This window comes from Schistocerca piceifrons, chromosome X (assembly GCF_021461385.2).
Source record: "Schistocerca piceifrons isolate TAMUIC-IGC-003096 chromosome X, iqSchPice1.1, whole genome shotgun sequence".
NCBI classification, from domain to species: Eukaryota; Metazoa; Arthropoda; class Insecta; order Orthoptera; family Acrididae; genus Schistocerca; species Schistocerca piceifrons.
In genome coordinates this window covers 305,974,184-305,992,717 of record NC_060149.1, presented here as the reverse complement: position 1 = coordinate 305,992,717, position 18,534 = coordinate 305,974,184, and the positions used below count along the sequence as shown (strand labels likewise).

Here is an 18,534-nt window from a genome sequence, read left to right as displayed (position 1 = left end):
GGAGGGGGAGGTGGGAGGGGAGATGGGTGAATGGGGGAAGGGGAAGAGGCAGGGGAGGGGGTGGATGGGGGAAGGGGAAGAGGCAGGGGAGGGGGTGGATGGGGGAAAGGGAAGAGGCAGGGGAGGGGGTGGATGGGGGAAGGGGAAGAGGCAGGGGAGGGGGTGGATGGGGGAAGGGGAAGAGGCAGGGGAGGGGGTGGATAGGGGAAGGGGAAGAGGCAGGGGAGGGGGTGGATGGGGGAAGGGGAAGAGGCAAGGGAGGGGGTGGATGGGGGAAGGGGAAGAGGCAGGGGAGGGGGTGGATAGGAGAAGGGGAAGAGGCAGGGGAGGGGGTGGATAGGAGAAGGGGAAGAGGCAGGGGAGGGGGTGGATGGGGAAAGGGGAAGAGGCAAGGGAGGGGGTGGATGGGGGAAGGGGAAGAGGCAACGGAGGGGGTGGATGGGGGAAGGGGAAGAGGCAACGGAGGGGGTGGATGGGGGAAGGGGAAGAGGCAACGGAGGGGGTGGATGGGGGAAGAGGTGAGGGAGGGTGAGGGTGGGGGAAGAGGTGAGGGAGGGTGAGGGTGGGGGAAGGGGTAGGGTGGGGGAGAGGGTGGGTGTGGGAAGGGGTGGGAGAGGGGGGTGGGCAGGGGTATAGGTGGGGGAGGGGGGTGGGCAGGGGTATGGGTGGGGGAGGGGGGGTGGGCAGGGGTATAGGTGGGGGAGGGGGGTGGGCAGGGGTATGGGTGGGGGAGGGAGGGGGGGCAGGGGTATGGGTGGGGGAGGGGGGTGGGCAGGGGTATGGGTGGGGGAGGGGGGTGGGCAGGGGTATGGGTGGGGGAGGGGGGTGGGCAGGGGTATGGGTGGGGGAGGGGGGGTGGGCAGGGGTATGGGTGAGGGAGGGGGGGTGGGCAGGGGTATGGGTGAGGGAGGGGGGGTGGGCAGGGGTATGGGTGAGGGAGGGGGGGTGGGCAGGAGAAGGGGTGGGAGAGGTGGAGGAGGAAGTAAAGCAGGGTACAGATAAGGGAAGGTTTGGTGTAGTTTATGGAAGTGTACATGAGGACAAGGTGGGGCTGTTAGGTGCAGTCAGGATGTTTGAAAAGTGGTGGAAAAGGAGATAAGTAGAAGAGAGGAACTGGAACAGAAGACTTTGCAGTGCGGGAGTGCGAGCAAGGAAGGGGATAGATAGATGAAGGACAGAGACTAGTGAAGGTTGAGGCCAGGAGTGTTACAGGAATGTAGGATATATTGCAAGGGGTGAGGTGGGGGTTCCCACCTGCACAATTCAGAAAAGCTTGTGTTGATAGAAGAGATACAGATAGCATAGGCTGTCAAGCACTTAATGACTACATGTAACTACCCACAATGTGCACTACAGGTGCTTATACCTTAGAACTCTTCTCACAACAGACAGTGAAGTATAATTAACAAGACCAAAAACACCAATGTTCATATTTTGTACATACCCCAAGTGTAGGAAAATGCAATAGCTATACTAATAAGTTGTATATGTGAGCTCATGATACAGCAGGAATGCTTCAATTTCTTCCCCATGAAATACAGCAGAGCATCCAGCAGGCCTACTTGCCCCATACACTGAATTTTTATGACCTAGATGAAGTAACAATCCGCACTTTCTCATGAAGGCATTTAGGGAAATTATGGAAATCCTAAACAATGATGTCTACATGGGTTTTTAATCCATCTCTATCAGAATATTAATCCAGTCTTTTCTCCGCAGCACTATCTTACTTTTTACTATACACTCAAATAGCAAGTGAATAAAATTGTGAAGAGGAAAACAAAGTAAGCACTAATTCAAATCATCTGGCAGGCCTATGAATTGACAAACTCTAATACATTCTGTATAAACCAAGAATCAGATATGTTTGTCAACTACAGCAAATGACTTAAACAGCAGGTCAGGTACAGAGGTCACTGAAATTATAATCAATTAAAAAGCAATAAGTTTCCATTTTTATCAGAGCAGCATTGCCCAAAAGCCTCAACATGTAGTGTCACTTATAGTGGTGAAAACAGTGCCAACATTTGCCTATGGACAAGTGTCTGATGTTCCTTCTCCTCTTTTTGTTTTCCAGCAAGATATCATGCTCTTGATTTCAATGTGTAAAATAATTACATCATCACTGACTGTCGGAACAGTAACTGCAGAACCCTATCAGCTTCCTTCAACCTTGTACATCTGAAATTGTTTTAAGAATGTATCCCAAACATCATGCTGACTAGTTAATGCAACTAAATATTCACATCTCACACAGAGCCGATAGAAGCTATACACCATAAACTGTATCCCCTTGGGAAGTCCTTGGAATCTTGAAAAGTAAAGTCTCTGATGACAGACCAAGTGTATGAGAGTCATTCACAAAGAAGTAAAAGGCTTTAGTTTCCATAAAAGGAAAAGGTTTATTTTCACTTTAACAAACTTTGTGGAGTCTGTATACTTTTGGCCAAAACTTTCAGCAGCTTACTAGCTCAACAAAGAACTTATGATGAAAAATGACACCTTCTGGGCTAAATTCTAACATTTTCCTTCAAAAGTAACTACCAGATGGTCACTGCAAAGTAAGTGATGAGCCCCTAAGCAAAAATGCCAATGAATCTCACTAAGATGCCACTTGCATAATAGCTATGTGTGACAGTACAGGCAATATGTGATTTCATGCTTCTGTGCTTACATGTTCCACTCCGGAAATGTAAATTTACCAGTTTCTATGAATAAGAAAATGAAAAACTGCTAAATGGGTGCTTCCTGTAGTTAATACCTGTTGCTCATCACAATGACAAGATAATTCCACCTACGTTGTGGCAGTTTCTTGTGTCAAACTTAATGTTCAAAAAAACTCTCTCCAAATAAATTTGGATTAGAGTGTTTACTGCTATCAAAGTATGTCCCACCGGGTAGGGAAATTAAGATGGTTTTGTGAACTGATAAGTCACAATAAATGACATGGCACTCATTTGGACATGTGTGAATCTTGTGGGCATCTAGCAAACAATATTAACAATATTTTAAGTGAGTGTCTTTAAGCACAGCAACATATGGTGAAGATAGTGCTGTCTTTCTTGTTACTAGCTAAAATCATGAGGTTTTGTCAATGGATAAACGAAAAAAAAGTGAAACTTCCTGGCAGATTAAAACTGGGTGCCGGACCGAGACTCGAACTCGGGACCTTTGCCTTTCATGGGCAAGTGCTCTACCAACTGAGATACCCAAGCACGACTCACGTCCCGTCCTCACAGCTTTACTTCTGCCAGTACCTTGTCTCCTACCTTCCAAACTTTACAGAGGTACTGGCAGAAGTAAAGCTGTGAGGATGGGGTGTGAGTCGTGCTTGGGTAGCTCAGTTGCTAGAGCATTTGCCCGCGAAAGGCAAAGGTCCCAAGTTCGAGTCTCGGTCCGACACACAGTTTTAATCATCCAGGAAGTTTCATATCAGTGCACACTCTGCTGCAGAGTGGAAATCTCATTCTGAAAAAAAAAAAAAAAAAAAGTGTTCGCAAAAGCGTTTTAGACAACAGTATGTTTTCCATATTGTAGCTAAATTTGGGAAGTGAACTTTTTCATATCAGCATGACAACACATCTGCTAACAAGCAAAGGAGTGTTGAATTATGAGCCAAGTCTGTGGTACTCAACCCATGAGTGCAGGTAGAGTGCAGCCTTTCAATTGCTGTATTTACTGGAGGAAGAGGGTGGCAAACACATCATCCAGGCTACCTTTTACCCCTGAAGATCACCAGTACTTAATTTAATAGCAGGATGAGAGGATCTAGGGGTATTCTAGATGAAATGGAAGGTCAAAAAATCCAAGCTACTAGACATGACATTCAAGGCAGGAGCTAAGCACTCTACCCGCTACACCACAATGGCCACTCACTGAAATACGGTTTGAGGAAAGTTTATATAGATGTGGATTTACTGTATGCAAATCCATCCACTCACTCATTGCACCACAACCCTACTCCCATTTCTACATAAAATGTTTGGTACATAAGACAGTATTGGTCACTTCTGAAGTGTGATTCACATGAATCAGCATACAGCAGAAATAATATAATAAATGATTGCTGCTACAATATAAGTTTTGGCCTGTTCCTTCTAGATATGCCAGGATAGCAGCACAGAAGTGGGTGTTTCACAGGACAAGCAGGGGGATTAGGCTGGCAGAGGGAGTGAATGGCAAAGGATCAGCTAGGGAGGGAGTTGGGCAGAGGGGGTAGGCTGGCAGAGGATGAGGATGGGGGGGGGGGGGGCGAGCGTGGCAGAGGGGGCGAGCGTGGCAGAGGGGGCGAGCGTGGCAGAGGGGGCGAGCGTGGCAGAGGGGGCGAGCGTGGCAGAGGGGGCGAGCGTGGCAGAGGGGGCGAGCGTGGCAGGGAAGAGGCAACGGGGTGGGGTTGGGCAGAGGTATACCAGCGGGGTGGGCAGCAGGGCACTGGCAGAGGGGTAAGGGAATGAGAGAAGGGCAGAGTGGGAGGTAAAGGGCAGGGAGTGGTGGGGAGGGGCAGGGAGGGGTGGGGAGGGGCAGAGAGTGGTTGGGAGGGGCAGGGAGTGGTGGGGAGAGGCAGAGGGAACACATGCATGTCCAGGAGCTGATGAAAGGCAAGTCTTGGCTGAACTATAGGGTAGGTTCTGGTTGAACTATAGCAGGAGAGTTAACTGGAAGAGTTATGTGAAAATTAGAGGCAGGAGGCAAAGGGCAAAGTTTACGGAAGGGAACCTGTTGCCATAAAGAAGCCACTTGCCATAATAAGTTAGCACAGCAGTAGTCACTGTACCTGCTTAGGTGCTGCAGTTTGCCTCTGTGTCAGTGACTAGAAATTTAATGAAACCACGGACACTTTGGCACAGGGCATACATGACATTTGAGGCAGCGACAACACAATAATGTTGCTTTGGTGTGTATAAATACAGAATGTTGGCCAGGATGTTCATTCAATCAGTTAGGCACTGGCTGTATTGTGGCCTTCCATCATGATGCTGCCACTGGGCAAACATCAACTTGACCAAGAAACTTCCTGGCAGATTAAAACTGTGTGCCACAATGAGACTCGAACTTGGGACCTTTGCCTTTAGCGGGCAAGTGCTCTACCAACTGAGTTACCCAAGCACGACTCTCACCCTGTCCTCACAGCTTTATTTTTGCCAGTACCTCGTCTCCTACCTTCCAAACTTTACAGAAGCTCTCCTGCGAACCTTGCAGAACTAGCAATCCTGAAAGAAACGATATTGCGGAGACATGGCTTAGCCACAGCCTGGGGGACGTTTCCAGAATGAGATTTTCACTCTGCAGCAGAGTGTGCGCTGATATGGAACTTCCTGGCAGATTAAAACTGTGTGCCGGACCAAGACTAGAACTTGGGACCTTTACGTTTCGCGGGCTCTTTTGTAGAGAACTTGCCCGCGAAAGGCAAAGATCCCAAGTTCGAGTCTCGGTCCGGCACACAGTTTTAATCTGCCAGGAAGTTTCGTATCAGCGCACACTCCACTGCAGAGTGGAAATCTCATTCTGGTCAACTTGACCAGAGCGTCTGCCACAGGGTCCTTGCCTTGATGGGTTGAGGGTCGGGCTGAGACCCTCCCAGCCACCGAACTACTGGGCTTCTGCCACCAGCAGATGCACAAATCAGCCAGCCAGCATAACCTACGGTCAAGCCCAACTGTGCTACCTTGTACCACAGCTGAGCCAGCATTGGCCAGCTGCCTGAGTACGCATATGTTACAAGGTGACAGCATGATCTGCAAACAATCCATGAGGGCTGCTTAGATTGTCTCCTAAATCATTCGTATAGATCAGGAAAAGCATAGGGCTTATAACACTTCTTTGGGGAATGCCAGATATCACTTCTGTTCTACCTGATAACTTGCTGCCAATTACTATGAACTGTGATGGTTCTGACGTGAAATCATGAACACAGTCACATTACAAAGTGCAAGGTTATGACGAGCTTGGCGAACATCAAGGAACTCCTTTATAAAGTTCAAGAATACTTACTGCAGTTCCACAGACCAGGCACAGTCAATGCCAGATTGCAAACTTTGCTACAGCTTGGTGCTAAACTTGGTGCCACAGCCACAAGCCCTGTGCCAGCAGACTTCCTCGGTCTGCTGCATATGCTGTCAATAGCATTCATTACTTTGTGTGAATAAAGAGCAAGTTGTGGTTCACGAGAATGATCTTTTCCGAGTCCACGCTACTTGTGAATAAATCATTTTCTTAAAAGTAATTCAAAATGTTCAAACAAAATGTTATAAAATCCTACTGCAAATTGATGTCAGTGATACAGGGCTGCAGTTCAACAGATTATTGTCTTTAGTACTGGTGTGATTGCACAACTTCCCTGTCTTTAGGTATTGATCTTTTGTTGAGTGAGCTGTTGTGTATGATTACTAAATATGGAGCTATTGTAACAACATACTCTGAAAGGAACCTAATTGGTATAAAATATGGATTGATGGAATTGCCTTTATTAAGTGATTTAAGCTGCTTCACTATGCTGTGGACATGAACTTCTAACTTACTCACATTGGCAGCTGTTCTTGATTCAATTTCTAGAACATTTACTTTGTATTCTTCGATGATGGACTTTTAGAAAACTGTTTTTAGTAACCACTTTAGTGGCACTATCATAGGTGATACTACAATTGCTACTCTGCAGTGAAGGTATTGATTGTGTCTTGCCACTGGTGTACTTTCCGTACAGCCAGAATATCTTTGGATTTCCTGCCAGATCTCAAGACAGAATTTCACTGTGGAAACCATGAACAACATCTCACATTGAAGTCCACTGTAAATTTCAAGCTTCACAAAGTAAGGCAGAGTGTGTCACGGATATAATATAATATGATATGATATATGCAAATTGGGGTGGCATTCATTAAAACAAAGGCATTTTTCATTTGGCAGGATCTTTATACATTATTTCCATCACCAAATTTCTCCTCTGAATGCAAAAATATTTTTGATCCATGTCCATTGGTTTTGCCCGGTGTTGATTGACAAAGGCAAAGATATTGATGCGTTGCTGCAGGCCAGAGGGTGTGAGCTGTGTGGTGAGTATAAAGATTGAAGTGAGACCAGATAGACGAAGAGAGGTGGCTGTAATGAACTGAGAGCATGTTGCCAGCAGCCAGCTTTGAGGATCGGCATTGTGTACATGTCCATAGTGGAGGATAGCGTAGGGGGAGATGGGTGGCCACTGTCAATGGAAGGGATGCAGCGGACCAAGGAAGTCTGCTGGCACAGGGATTGTGGCTCTGGTGTCAGGTTTAGCGCCAAGTTGAAACAAAGGTTGTGATCTGGCTTTGACTGTGCCTCACCTGTGAACATCTGTCAACTCTATAAAGGAGTTCCTTGATGTTTGCTGAGCTTGTCATAACCTTAGTCTATGTTTAAGACTTAAATCAGCTTTCAGCTGCGAAGGGGAGGGAAGTGTGAAGCCAAGTGTGTCCTCTGTTTTCCCATGCTTAAGTTAGTATTGAAATTTTGAAAGGCACTGATGTAACTTGCAGTTTCTATGTTAAACGCAATTGTGTTCAGAGTGTCTTTCATTAATTGCCTTGTGGCAAATGGGCAATGTAAATTATGCTTAATCTAACAGCATTTTTCTGTCGTAGTGCTCTCTCTGATTTGACCAGCTCCAGAAATTACCTTGTACAGTGTGGGAAGGCATTGTCAATTGGAAAAGGTGACATAAAACGCTGCCTTTCACGTTGTGTAAGCTGACAGAGTTTGGCGTGCCATGTACGAGTACTGCTTGGTTAAGACTATCATAGATTTCTCAGAAAGATTAGATTTAACTGTTTCTTCTACTCGTCAGTTACACCCATCTGTGTCTAAGAAATATTTTCGTATTCGCTACTGGGCATTCTCTCTGTAAAACCACGCCTGGTACTGTTTAAGTAAGCTGGCCTCCTGGGCAGTAATGGTTACTTGTTTGATGCTGTGTTATTTGCTTTAAATTTTAAAGCAAACTGTTTAACTGGTCAGTTACAAATGCTTACTTAATGTTATATTGATTTCTATCAATATTTTATTACCTGTTTCACTGGTCAGTCACACCCATTTAGGATACAGAATTCTAACAAAATATTTGTAAAGTTATGTGGAGTTAATTGAGGCAGCTCTTTGGGATTAGTGGACCTGAATTCTTTTGAGAAAAGAGTAACTGCCTAGAACTTATTGAAGTCAAGAAACTTAATATAAGCTATTTAACGGAAATTGTTTTTCCTAACACAAGAGCTCTAATTGTAGTGGTCTTTGGAATTAACTATCCTGGTGCTTTGTTTTATAGGAAAGAAATGTTTTTAATAATGTATGCCTTCTCCTGTATTGCTCAAATACTGATACATGCACTGTGTGCTCTGACGATAAAATAGATTTTGAAGAGAGCTCAGTGGCTTTCCACTCTGGGACCACTATGTCCAACAAACCAGCTCGAAGGTCATCCTCCATCTGCCTTACCAGCATCTGCCCCCCCCCCCCCCCTCCCCCCCCCCCCCCCCAACACAAACATACACACTCACACACACACCTTTTGTCCTTCTGTACTGGGTGTGCATTTCAATTTTGCTGGTGTCCACCTACAAAGGGAGAAATGATCACTGCAACAAAATAAATCAGAGCTGGAACAGAAAGATTAAAGTGTTTGTTTTTCCTACACGTTCGAGAGTGGAATGGCAGAGAAATAGCTTGAAGGTGGTTCAATGAACCCTCTGTCATGCACTTAACTGTGATTTGCAGAGTAGTCACATAGCTGGAGGTGTAGATGTACATGTAGAAGGTTCCCACACTGTCGAACTGAGATAGATGTAGCAACAGCAGGCTGTCTCCACTACAGGCGGAACATAGGTACGATGCCTCATTGTCCAGCCAGCACTGACATCGGCGTGAGCCACCGTTACACACTGTTGGGATGTAAATAAAGGTTTCTGCCGATGACAACCTCTGTCTGACTCACTGAGTCCCATTAACCTCCACAACAGACTGCTCACTCTTGTTACAAGTCCACTTGTGTGGGGAATGGGTTTAAATTCTACTTCTGACACTACTTTTAACAGGTATGGGTATTCTCTGGTGGTAGCTGGGGAGCCAGTGTGAATCAAATAAAGATTGTTGTCAGCAGAAACTTTTACTTACTTACCAACACAGAGTGTACTGGTGGCTCATGGCCACGTTATACAGCAGTAGGCAGTGTGGTAGTGTGCCAATCGTCCTCGGTGTAAAAGTGACACAATCAGCTTTTGCTAGATCTAGCTCAGCTTGGCGGCAGAGTTCCTTGCGATGCACGCATACTCAGGTGGCCAACAGTGCTGACTCAGCTGTGGTGTGAGGTGGCACAGCTGGCAGACACCCAGTGGTTTACTTGAATAATGAAAATTGAAACCGACAGCTGTATTGTAATTCACACATCATTTATTCATAACATATTACCAGTTTCCATGCAAAAAAGTGTCAGCTTTAGGCCCCTGTATATTGAAACATACATAGCATACTCTCAGCACCCAAACAAAACAAATTTCAGCATCTAATTTATATTGCTTAAACGTTTTATAATGTAAATCAAAGTCTAAAACCTAGTATATAAATAGCATTGAAGTCACAAAAACTACAAACAGATGCTCTGATGATATTATTAAACAGCAACCCAGTCATATCCCTACGGTCCACAAACACATTTGCATAACATATGTGTAGCTTGTGTAAGTAACAGGCCATAAATATGCAATGTCTCCAAAGTAACAATGAAACAAGTCACCGATGTTTCTACTAATTGCAGGATATGTAGTGGGCATAAAACAATGTTGCCAACATTCATAACAACTTCAACAATATTTGTATACTAGGTTTCAGACCTTGATGTGATTTATCTCCATGTTAGTCATAAACTGTGATTTTTTCTGTCAGTACCGTCATTATATTTTACCATCATGCTATGTATGTTTCCACATACAGGGGCCTGGTAGCACATTTTGAATAAATTACGTCTGAATTACAATACAGCTGTCGGTTTCAATTTTCATTACTCAAGTACTTCATGTTTGGCTGCTGTCAGACTGTCTTCAATGGATTACCAGAGACCCAGTGGTCTGGTGGCTTGGAGGGCCTCAGTTTGACCCTTGGTTTATCTAGGCTCTGGCTCGACCTCCTGGCAGCAGGCCTGTCAGAATGATAGTCGCACAGTGGCAGCATCACGGTAGAAATCCACACTACAGCAGCCACTGAATTGACTTTCTGATCTGATGATCAGCCTGGCCAGATGACCAGTATTTATACAAACTGAAGCATGTGGTGTGGGTTCTGCAAACATCACATAATGTTGGGTGCTGTAGTGCCTGATTTCAGTAACTGTCACTGAGCCACAGGCGAGCTGCAGCATCTACGTGGATACCATGGCACAATTTCAGTAAGTGGCTTCTTCTCAGCAATGAGCCATATTGTATTGGGCACAGGCCATTATTTGGGAGGGGGGGGGGGGGGGGGGGAAGGAAAAATATTAGAGGGGAGGATTGGGCGGGAGGGGAGATAGGAGGAAAGAGAATTAGGTATACACTGATGATAATGGTTCAATGAGCAATTCTACATCTACATCTACATGCATACTCCGCAAGCCACCTGACGGTGTGTGGCGGAGGGTACCTTGAGTACCTCTATCGGTTTGCCCTTCTATTCCAGTCTCGTATCGTTCGTGGAAAGAAGGATTGTCAGTATGCCTCTGTGTGGGCTCTAATTTCTCTGATTTTATCCTCATGGTCTCTTCGTAAGATATACGTAGGAGGGAGCAATATACTGCTTCACTCCTCGATGAAGGTATGTTCTCGAAACTTCAACAAAAGCCCGTACCGAGCTACTGAGCGTCTCTCCTGCAGAGTCTTCCACTGGAGTTTATCTATCATCTCTGTAATGCTTTCGCGATTACTAAATGATCCTGTAACGAAGCGCGCTGCTCTCCGTTGACTCTTCTCTATCTCTTCTATCAACCCTATCTGGTACGGATCCCACACTGGTGAGCAGTATTCAAGCAGTGGGCGAACAAGTGTACTGTAACCTACTTCCTTTCTTTTCGGATTGCATTTCCTTAGGATTCTTCCAATGAATCTCAGTCTGGCATCTGCTTTACTGACAATCAACTTTGTATGATCATTCCATTTTAAATCACTCCTAATGTGTACTCCCAGATAATTTATGGAATTAACTGCTTCCAGTTGCTGACCTGCTATATTGTAGCTAAATGATAAAGGATCTTTCTTTCTATGTATTCGCAGCGCATTACACTTGTCTAAATTGAGATTCAATTGCCATTCCCTGCACCATGCATCAATTCACTGCAGATCTTCCTGCATTTCAGTACAATTTCCCATTGTTACAACCTCTCGATATACCACAGCATCATCCGCAAAAAGCCTCAGTGAACTTCCGATGTTATCCACAAGGTCATTTATGTATATTACTGTAATAATATTTATATTTCAGTACTAAATAAATAAATTACCTTCAGTTACAACGAGTGAATATTATGAAATTACAAGTGATGACAATGTTATTTTGAACAGTAACATATGAGATAGTATCTAAATGGTTACATAATCATATGGGAAAACACTGTTTTTGATAAGGAATGTTTGCCATAAAAGTAGCTTACACAAAGTGGAAAAAAATGGCTAACTTTGATGTAAAGCTATAACTTTATGATAACATACAGATATTTCTTCCTCATATCTAGTGAATGATTTGTTCTTCTTTAACCACACTTAAATTCAAAAGCATTAAAAGAGATTCACAATGAAAGCAAATTACTGAAATCCAAAATTCAAAACTATTGGAAAAATATTATTCATAGCCACTAAAATAAAAAAAGAATGGTGACCCACTTGACACTAATGATATTTACTGAACTTTATTAGTAGCATGCCATATGCTAAACATTATTAAGCTATCTTAAGATATATATTTTGAAAATACCTGTCTGCTACACTTTTCTCCAATTTCTTCATGTAGTGTCTCAAAGCGCGTATCATTTGACTGTACTGTGGTATCCAGTAACTCAGCTAATAAGAGAAGAAAGACAGATCATATAGTCTTCAGTAAATTTAAAATCTCAATTAATCATGATAATCTTGGTAAAATGTCAATAATTATTACAAGGGATAGCTCAACATTATATAATTTCATTTACATTTATATTGACAAACCTAAAAGATGCTGTGTATCTGAGGGTACTGTTTGCTACCTTTTTTTATTCATCTGCATCTACGTTCATACTCCCACAAACCACAGCATGGTATGTGGTGGAATATAACACCTACCAGTATCACATTCCATCCCACATGAGCAAATGCACAACACATATTGATGTGGGGAGGAGCAATGGAGGACTGTTGTCTTATGTGAAAGCTGTTTGCTCAGTCTGTCTTAAAATTTACGTTATATCAGTAGTTCAGGTATGTGACATGTTACCTACAGAACACATTCCTATAATGTGGTGAGAAAGTAAACTGCCTAAAGTAAAAAGTAACAGGAAATAAATGTCCAACAGCTGACCAGAATTATGAAAGCATTGGTCATATGACAGAAATTATTCATAAATTCAGCTACATATCCTGGTGTGAGGGAAATGCTGCTTGTTGCTTTACCCCTGCATTCTGAAAACTTTTGTTCATTGTCCTGGACTGCCTTCATCACCAAAACAGAAATTAGTGTCATGTAACTACCAAAAAGTTTCATCAAAATGTACGAAGAGTACTATTTCAGAAAGTATTTGCATATGAATAAGCTTTGCAGCCAAAATCATGATATGTCTTCATACTAAGTATAATAATAAAAACATTTCTTTTTATGTAATGTTTCCAGCATAATCATTGGAACACATGAAACTTACTACCTATGGTGATAAACTAACTAGATGGCTTCCTAGAGCCATGAACAGACTGACTAATCAATCTCATGCTTAAAATATTGTCAAATCATAACCATACTTAAGCCCAAACCTGAAAGCAAGGTCATCAATGAAAGACAACACTTAGTGCAGATAGGCATGTTTATTACGAACACCAATGTACAACTAGAAAAGAACTGAACTCCTGGACAGTGTAGTCTGCTGTTTACACAAACATTGAATATTCCAGAATGTATAAAAATTAAAAGCATAAAATACTTTGAGAACCTTGCAGAAATGATAAATAACAGTTGCTGGTGGTTGGGTTTCAGACTGGTTACCCACAGTACGCCAGCTAGTGACGCTAACCACTACATCACAATGCATGCACAGCAGTTTGCAGCAGGCTCCTTCCTTCTATTGGATAAAAATAGTGACCCGCTCTTTCAGAAATTCTTACTGAGGCCTACTACAGTCAGATGGTATTCTGTATGGTAGCACTGGCAGATCCCACATTCTGCAAGTTGTCATTGAGCATTCACGACAATGAGTATAGAAGGTATACTCTCCCACTGAAGCTTTGTGGTCATAAAATGAATCTTCAGTCCCTTGAACATCCCATCGATCTGTGCCTAAGAATTATAGTACAGTGTTATACAGAGAACAGAAAGAGTGTCTGAACTTTTGTCTTAATGATGAAGGATCATCATCCTTGTCTTTATACTTGACATCTGACAAATGACTAAGGATACAATACAGCCTCAAAACAGAAGTATCACTTGAGTAACCTTTCCTACAGTCCTACTTCCTGCAGGGACATGAAAATCCTTACCAAGTCCCCTGGGCTGTATCACACTGGCCCGTGCTTTGCATTATAACACTCTCAGTCTTTCTCCTAGGCATCCAGGGTCCGTATGTGAGCCAGTTGCCTTGCTACTTTGGTCCTGGTGATGAGGGCTTAAGTATTGTCAGGCTGAAATGTGACAGAGTATCCATTGTTGTTTCGGCCTTGTGACAGTGGAGCAGAAAGAACAGTATGAAGCCTGTAGCGTCTTTCTTCACTGTGTTGTCTGCAAATGTCACAACGGGCCATACTGTATCTCAGTCTCTGTGTTTGACATCAACACACATGAAGAGCATATCTGCTAGTGTTTTATTAAAGCATCCTGTGTGGCCATTCATTGGTGTGCAGTAGGAAGTTAACATCCTGGGGGTGATGTCGCAACATGATATTACCTCTGACACTAGTCTTGACTGGAAAACCTTTACACAATCAGGGATCACCACACAGGCTTGCTCCGTTCTTCTAAATGATGTCTTCTACCAGGAACCTAGCAGTTATCATAGCTTCTTTAATTGGCATAGCACTGGTGACAGTGTTGGATGTGAGGCAGTGCAGACTGTTATCCAACAATTCCTGTTTGTCAACTTCAGGAACCCCCCCTACAGGTCGATTCCAATTTGGCAGAACGGCGCTGTTGCAGGTAGTATTGGTACCAGACGTCTTGCAGGTAAGTACGGGACATGCTCCCATCACCGGCATTCCTTATGATGGCTCACTTATTACCTACCAGATTGAAAGGGGCCTGGCCAGTGATAACTGCTTTGATTCTGTCTCGAGTCTTCATGAATCCCAGGTCACCAGATGTTGGAGCGTCTGGAAAAAACTTCAGGATAGCTGGAATGATGACAACCATTTCTGCTCCATCTGATCACATTTCCTCTTATATTATGTTCCATTTATTAATTGGAACCCTCCTTTGGTCAGTTTCTCCTCCTCCAAGGCTTCTATGGCTTTCAGCAATGGTGGATCTTCCCTCTGTTCAGCAGCAATGTCATTAAATGCAGTGATGACTTGGGATTCCACTACGCTGCTGTGTTCCCCAAAGAATTCCTTGAGAGGCAGTTGGCATCCTTGTGTTTGCACTTGAGTTCATATACCATTGTGATGTCATATTCCTAAAGCCTCAGAGCCCATCTCACCAGTTGACCCACCAGATCCTTCAGGCTAGTTAGCCAGCACAGAGAACAGTGGTCTATCACAATGGTGAATTGTTTGCCAAATAAATATGGGCAGAACTTGTCGATGGCCCAAACAACAATAAGCCACTCTTTCTAGGTTGTGGAGTAGTTCATCTCAGACTTTGAGAGTAATCCGGAAGCACAAGTTATCATCTTTTCAGCATCTTCCTAATTCTGCACAAGAACTGCACCTATCTCCACACTGTTAGCATCATCAGTGTGAAGTCTTGTCTCGGCATTCCCGTCATACAGTGCCAGGACTGGAGAAGAAGCTAGTGCCTCCTTAAGGACAAAGAAAGCGCCTCCCTGCAGTAGTTCTTGCAAGGGATGTGCCTTTATACAAAAGACCTTTAGAAATTACCCACTGTACGAGCACATTCCAAGAATACTTGTCACATCATGAACGTGCCAAGGAGTCTGAAAATCTGTGACAGCATGTTATTTTCTCTGGGTCAGGATAGACTCCACTGCCATTAGCTGGATACCAATGCTTTTTATTTCTCAGGCAATGAAGAGGCACTTTCTCAGATTCAGGTGGAGACCTGCACTCTGAACACAATGAAACACAGTTGTCAGTCGGCTTAGAGGTTGTTCAAATGACTTCAAAAAACTGACATTTTGAATCAGACAGCAAAGACATGTCATTCACTTAAGATGTCGAAGAGGTGGCCCTTCATACGTTCAAGAGCTGCTGAAGCATCACACAGTTCAAATGGCATAACATTAATTATGTAGGCAGTCTTTTCCCTGTCAGCCTTGTCAACCTCAAACTGTCAGTAGCCTTTCTGTATGTCCATAGTTCAGAAATACTTTGATCTTTTTAAGCTGACTAGGGTGCCATCAATATGCGACAATGGACAGAGATCATTTAGTTTACTCAGTTTGAGCTGCAAGAGGTGATCTTTGTCAAGATCACTAATAATAACCTTTATTCTCTATACCCAGTTTCGGTAATCAGTGTTATCCTCTTCATATCTCGACAGACAAGTTAGTGCACATTTCTTAAAATGGCAGTAGTCCTTTTGTTGCTATTTTAAGAAATATGCAATAAACTGTCTGTCAGGATCTGAAGATGCTAACACTGATGACCAAAACTGGTTATCGACAATAAAAGTTATTACTGCGATTTTTGCAAATCAGTTTATGTTCTCTAATAAAGATATCTTTCTTCATGATTTTGTTCAATCAATGGTAGTTGAGGAAGAAACACTACATGTGCCATTCTTCTTCTTCTTCTTCTTCTTCTTCTTCTTCCCAAGGAGCACAAGAGAGGTCCAAGGGCTTTCTGAAGGTTCAATGATTCTAACTTGTGACATTTTCTACACTTCTGGATTATTCGTTGTTCAGATGGGACACACTATACAGGGTGAGTCACTAACCATTTCCACCTAGAATAACTCTGAAAGTATGACAGTAGCTGAAAAGTTTGTGGGACAAAAGGTGCATGGGACCACGGGAGCCATAATATGACGTTGATTTTTTTGTTGCTAGGTAGGGTCACGTCAGAGATATGAAGGTCAACTTTGTTTTTCTAAATGGGATGCTATAGTTTGGTACTTATTTTCTGATAGCAGCTATCTAGACAAATCCAATGATGTGTAACAGTAAGGTCTTTGAAGCTCAATGAAGGTCAAAGAGGTGGCATGAATGTCCACTTACAGAAGGTGTTTGAAGTGATGACCATTGGTATCAAAGCAGTGCTGCAATCATCTTATCATGGACCGAATGGTATCCCTTACCACTTCGGAATGTATCTAAGCACATGCTCTGACAATTTTCTCTTGTATACCACGCAAATAGTAAATATTTGCTGAATACAGTGCATTCATCTAACGTGCCATTGACATTTAAGCACCATTCCACGGTTTAGCAACACAACACTAATAGGAATGGTAAGACTAGTATCATTGAATCAACCAAAAGTGAATGATGCATTCCTTCGAAGCACAAGTCGATATGCTTCTCATTTATGGAGAATGCCAACGAAATTCAGTGAGAGCTAGAGACTTATACGCTGAAAGATATCCTCAACGTACTCATCCTACACGTCGTACATTTAAATGCAACTTTTGTCCATCATCATCATCATCATCATCATCATCATCATCATCATCCATCCCCATTACAGTTGGAGGAAGGCAATGGCAAACCACCTCCGCTAGGATCTTGCCTAGTATGGCGGTGCAGGTCTTCCGCATCGTCCCCCACGCTCCTCGGAGTATGGGACCTCATCATCACCACCACCACCACCACCACCACCACCACCACCACACACTTTTCAGCTCCTAACATACTTTCGGAGTTATTCTTGGTGACAATAGTTAGTGACTCACCCTATATAAGTGCTGGCTAATTGGTGGATGGTCCCCAGTGTTGATTTAGTACTTTAACATGGGCCACTTGAGCTGTTTTTTCCCCTACTCCAGATCTTAAAATATAAAAAAAATTGATGTAGAATTATTACTCACTAATGTTGCTCCTCAATCAGGCAAGATCCCATATACAGTTCGGTAATAGCTTCCTCACCTGCAATGCATGCAGTGGTAACGGAGTATGATTTTTTTTTGTCACTAGGCTCACCTTCCTGGGCCAATTCAGCTGTCTTCACATATGAGGTGCGTGAGAAAAGTAATGAGACCAACAGCAATGCAAGCGATATGGCAACAGCATGTTTTTCTACTTGTGTACACTGGTGTGCTCATCCCTTCCAGATGCTCAGGCCAAATTTCAGCTCCATATAGCTATCACCGATTTTTGAGATTGCCATCAATGAAGTTATGTTTTTGTTGTGTGTTACGAAAATCTGTTTTTGTTGTGCGTTACAAAAATGTGTTTTTGTTGTGCGTTACAAAAATGTGTTTTTGTTGTGCGTTACAAAAATGTGTTTTTGTTGTGTGTTACGAAAATGTGTTTTTGTTGTGTGTTACGAAAATGTGTTTTTGTTGTGTGCTACGAAATGGAACAATGGGATTTAGAGCAAAGTTATGCCATCAAGTTTTGTGTTAAACTTGGTAAATATGTTCGTGTGCCCACTGAAAAGTTGAAATAGGCCTATGGGAAACACGCCTTATCAAGAGCACAAGTTTCTCACTGGCACAAGTCACTTCTGGAAGGCCGAGAACAAGCTGAAGATGACTCTCAGTCATAGTGACCTACAACTTCAAAAATCTACATTTTCGTCACTGAAAACATTGAACATGTGTGTGCTCTTTTGAGACTGTTCCCCTGGGACACACTGTCAATCAAATGTTTTCAAAGATTTCCCTGAAAGGCTTAGGAGAAAGGTGGACCAACTGAAACCAGTCATTATAGCCAGGTGGACACTGCATCATGACAACACCGCATGTCACACGGCCACTTCCATCATCACTTGACATCAAAAGGCATTCCCGTTGTTCCACAGCCCCCTTATTTACCTGATCTGAGTTTTTGTGACAATTTTCTTTTTCCGAAACTGAAAAATGTTGTAAAAGGACGTCGGTTTGGGACTCTGGAAAACATTTGAAAGAATGTGACCAACTTACTAACTGCCCTACCAGTTGAAGCCTTTCAGCACTGCTACATAGACTGGGATGACTCCACAGGTGTATACCTACCAAAGGGAACTACTTTAAATGGGACAATATTGTTTGAAAAAAATA

General features: G+C 43.2%; 1 protein-coding gene across 1 annotated transcript in view; it reads right to left on the bottom strand.

The window, feature by feature from the left end:
• The window catches only part of LOC124721846 (early endosome antigen 1-like), a 206,412-nt gene that overhangs the window by 148,456 nt on the left and 39,422 nt on the right, over positions 1–18,534 (bottom strand). Inside the window, exon 3 of the mRNA XM_047246977.1 lies at positions 11,959–12,044. Coding sequence (XP_047102933.1) covers positions 11,959–12,044 — 86 coding nt within the window. The remainder of the gene's footprint in view (positions 1–11,958; positions 12,045–18,534) is intronic.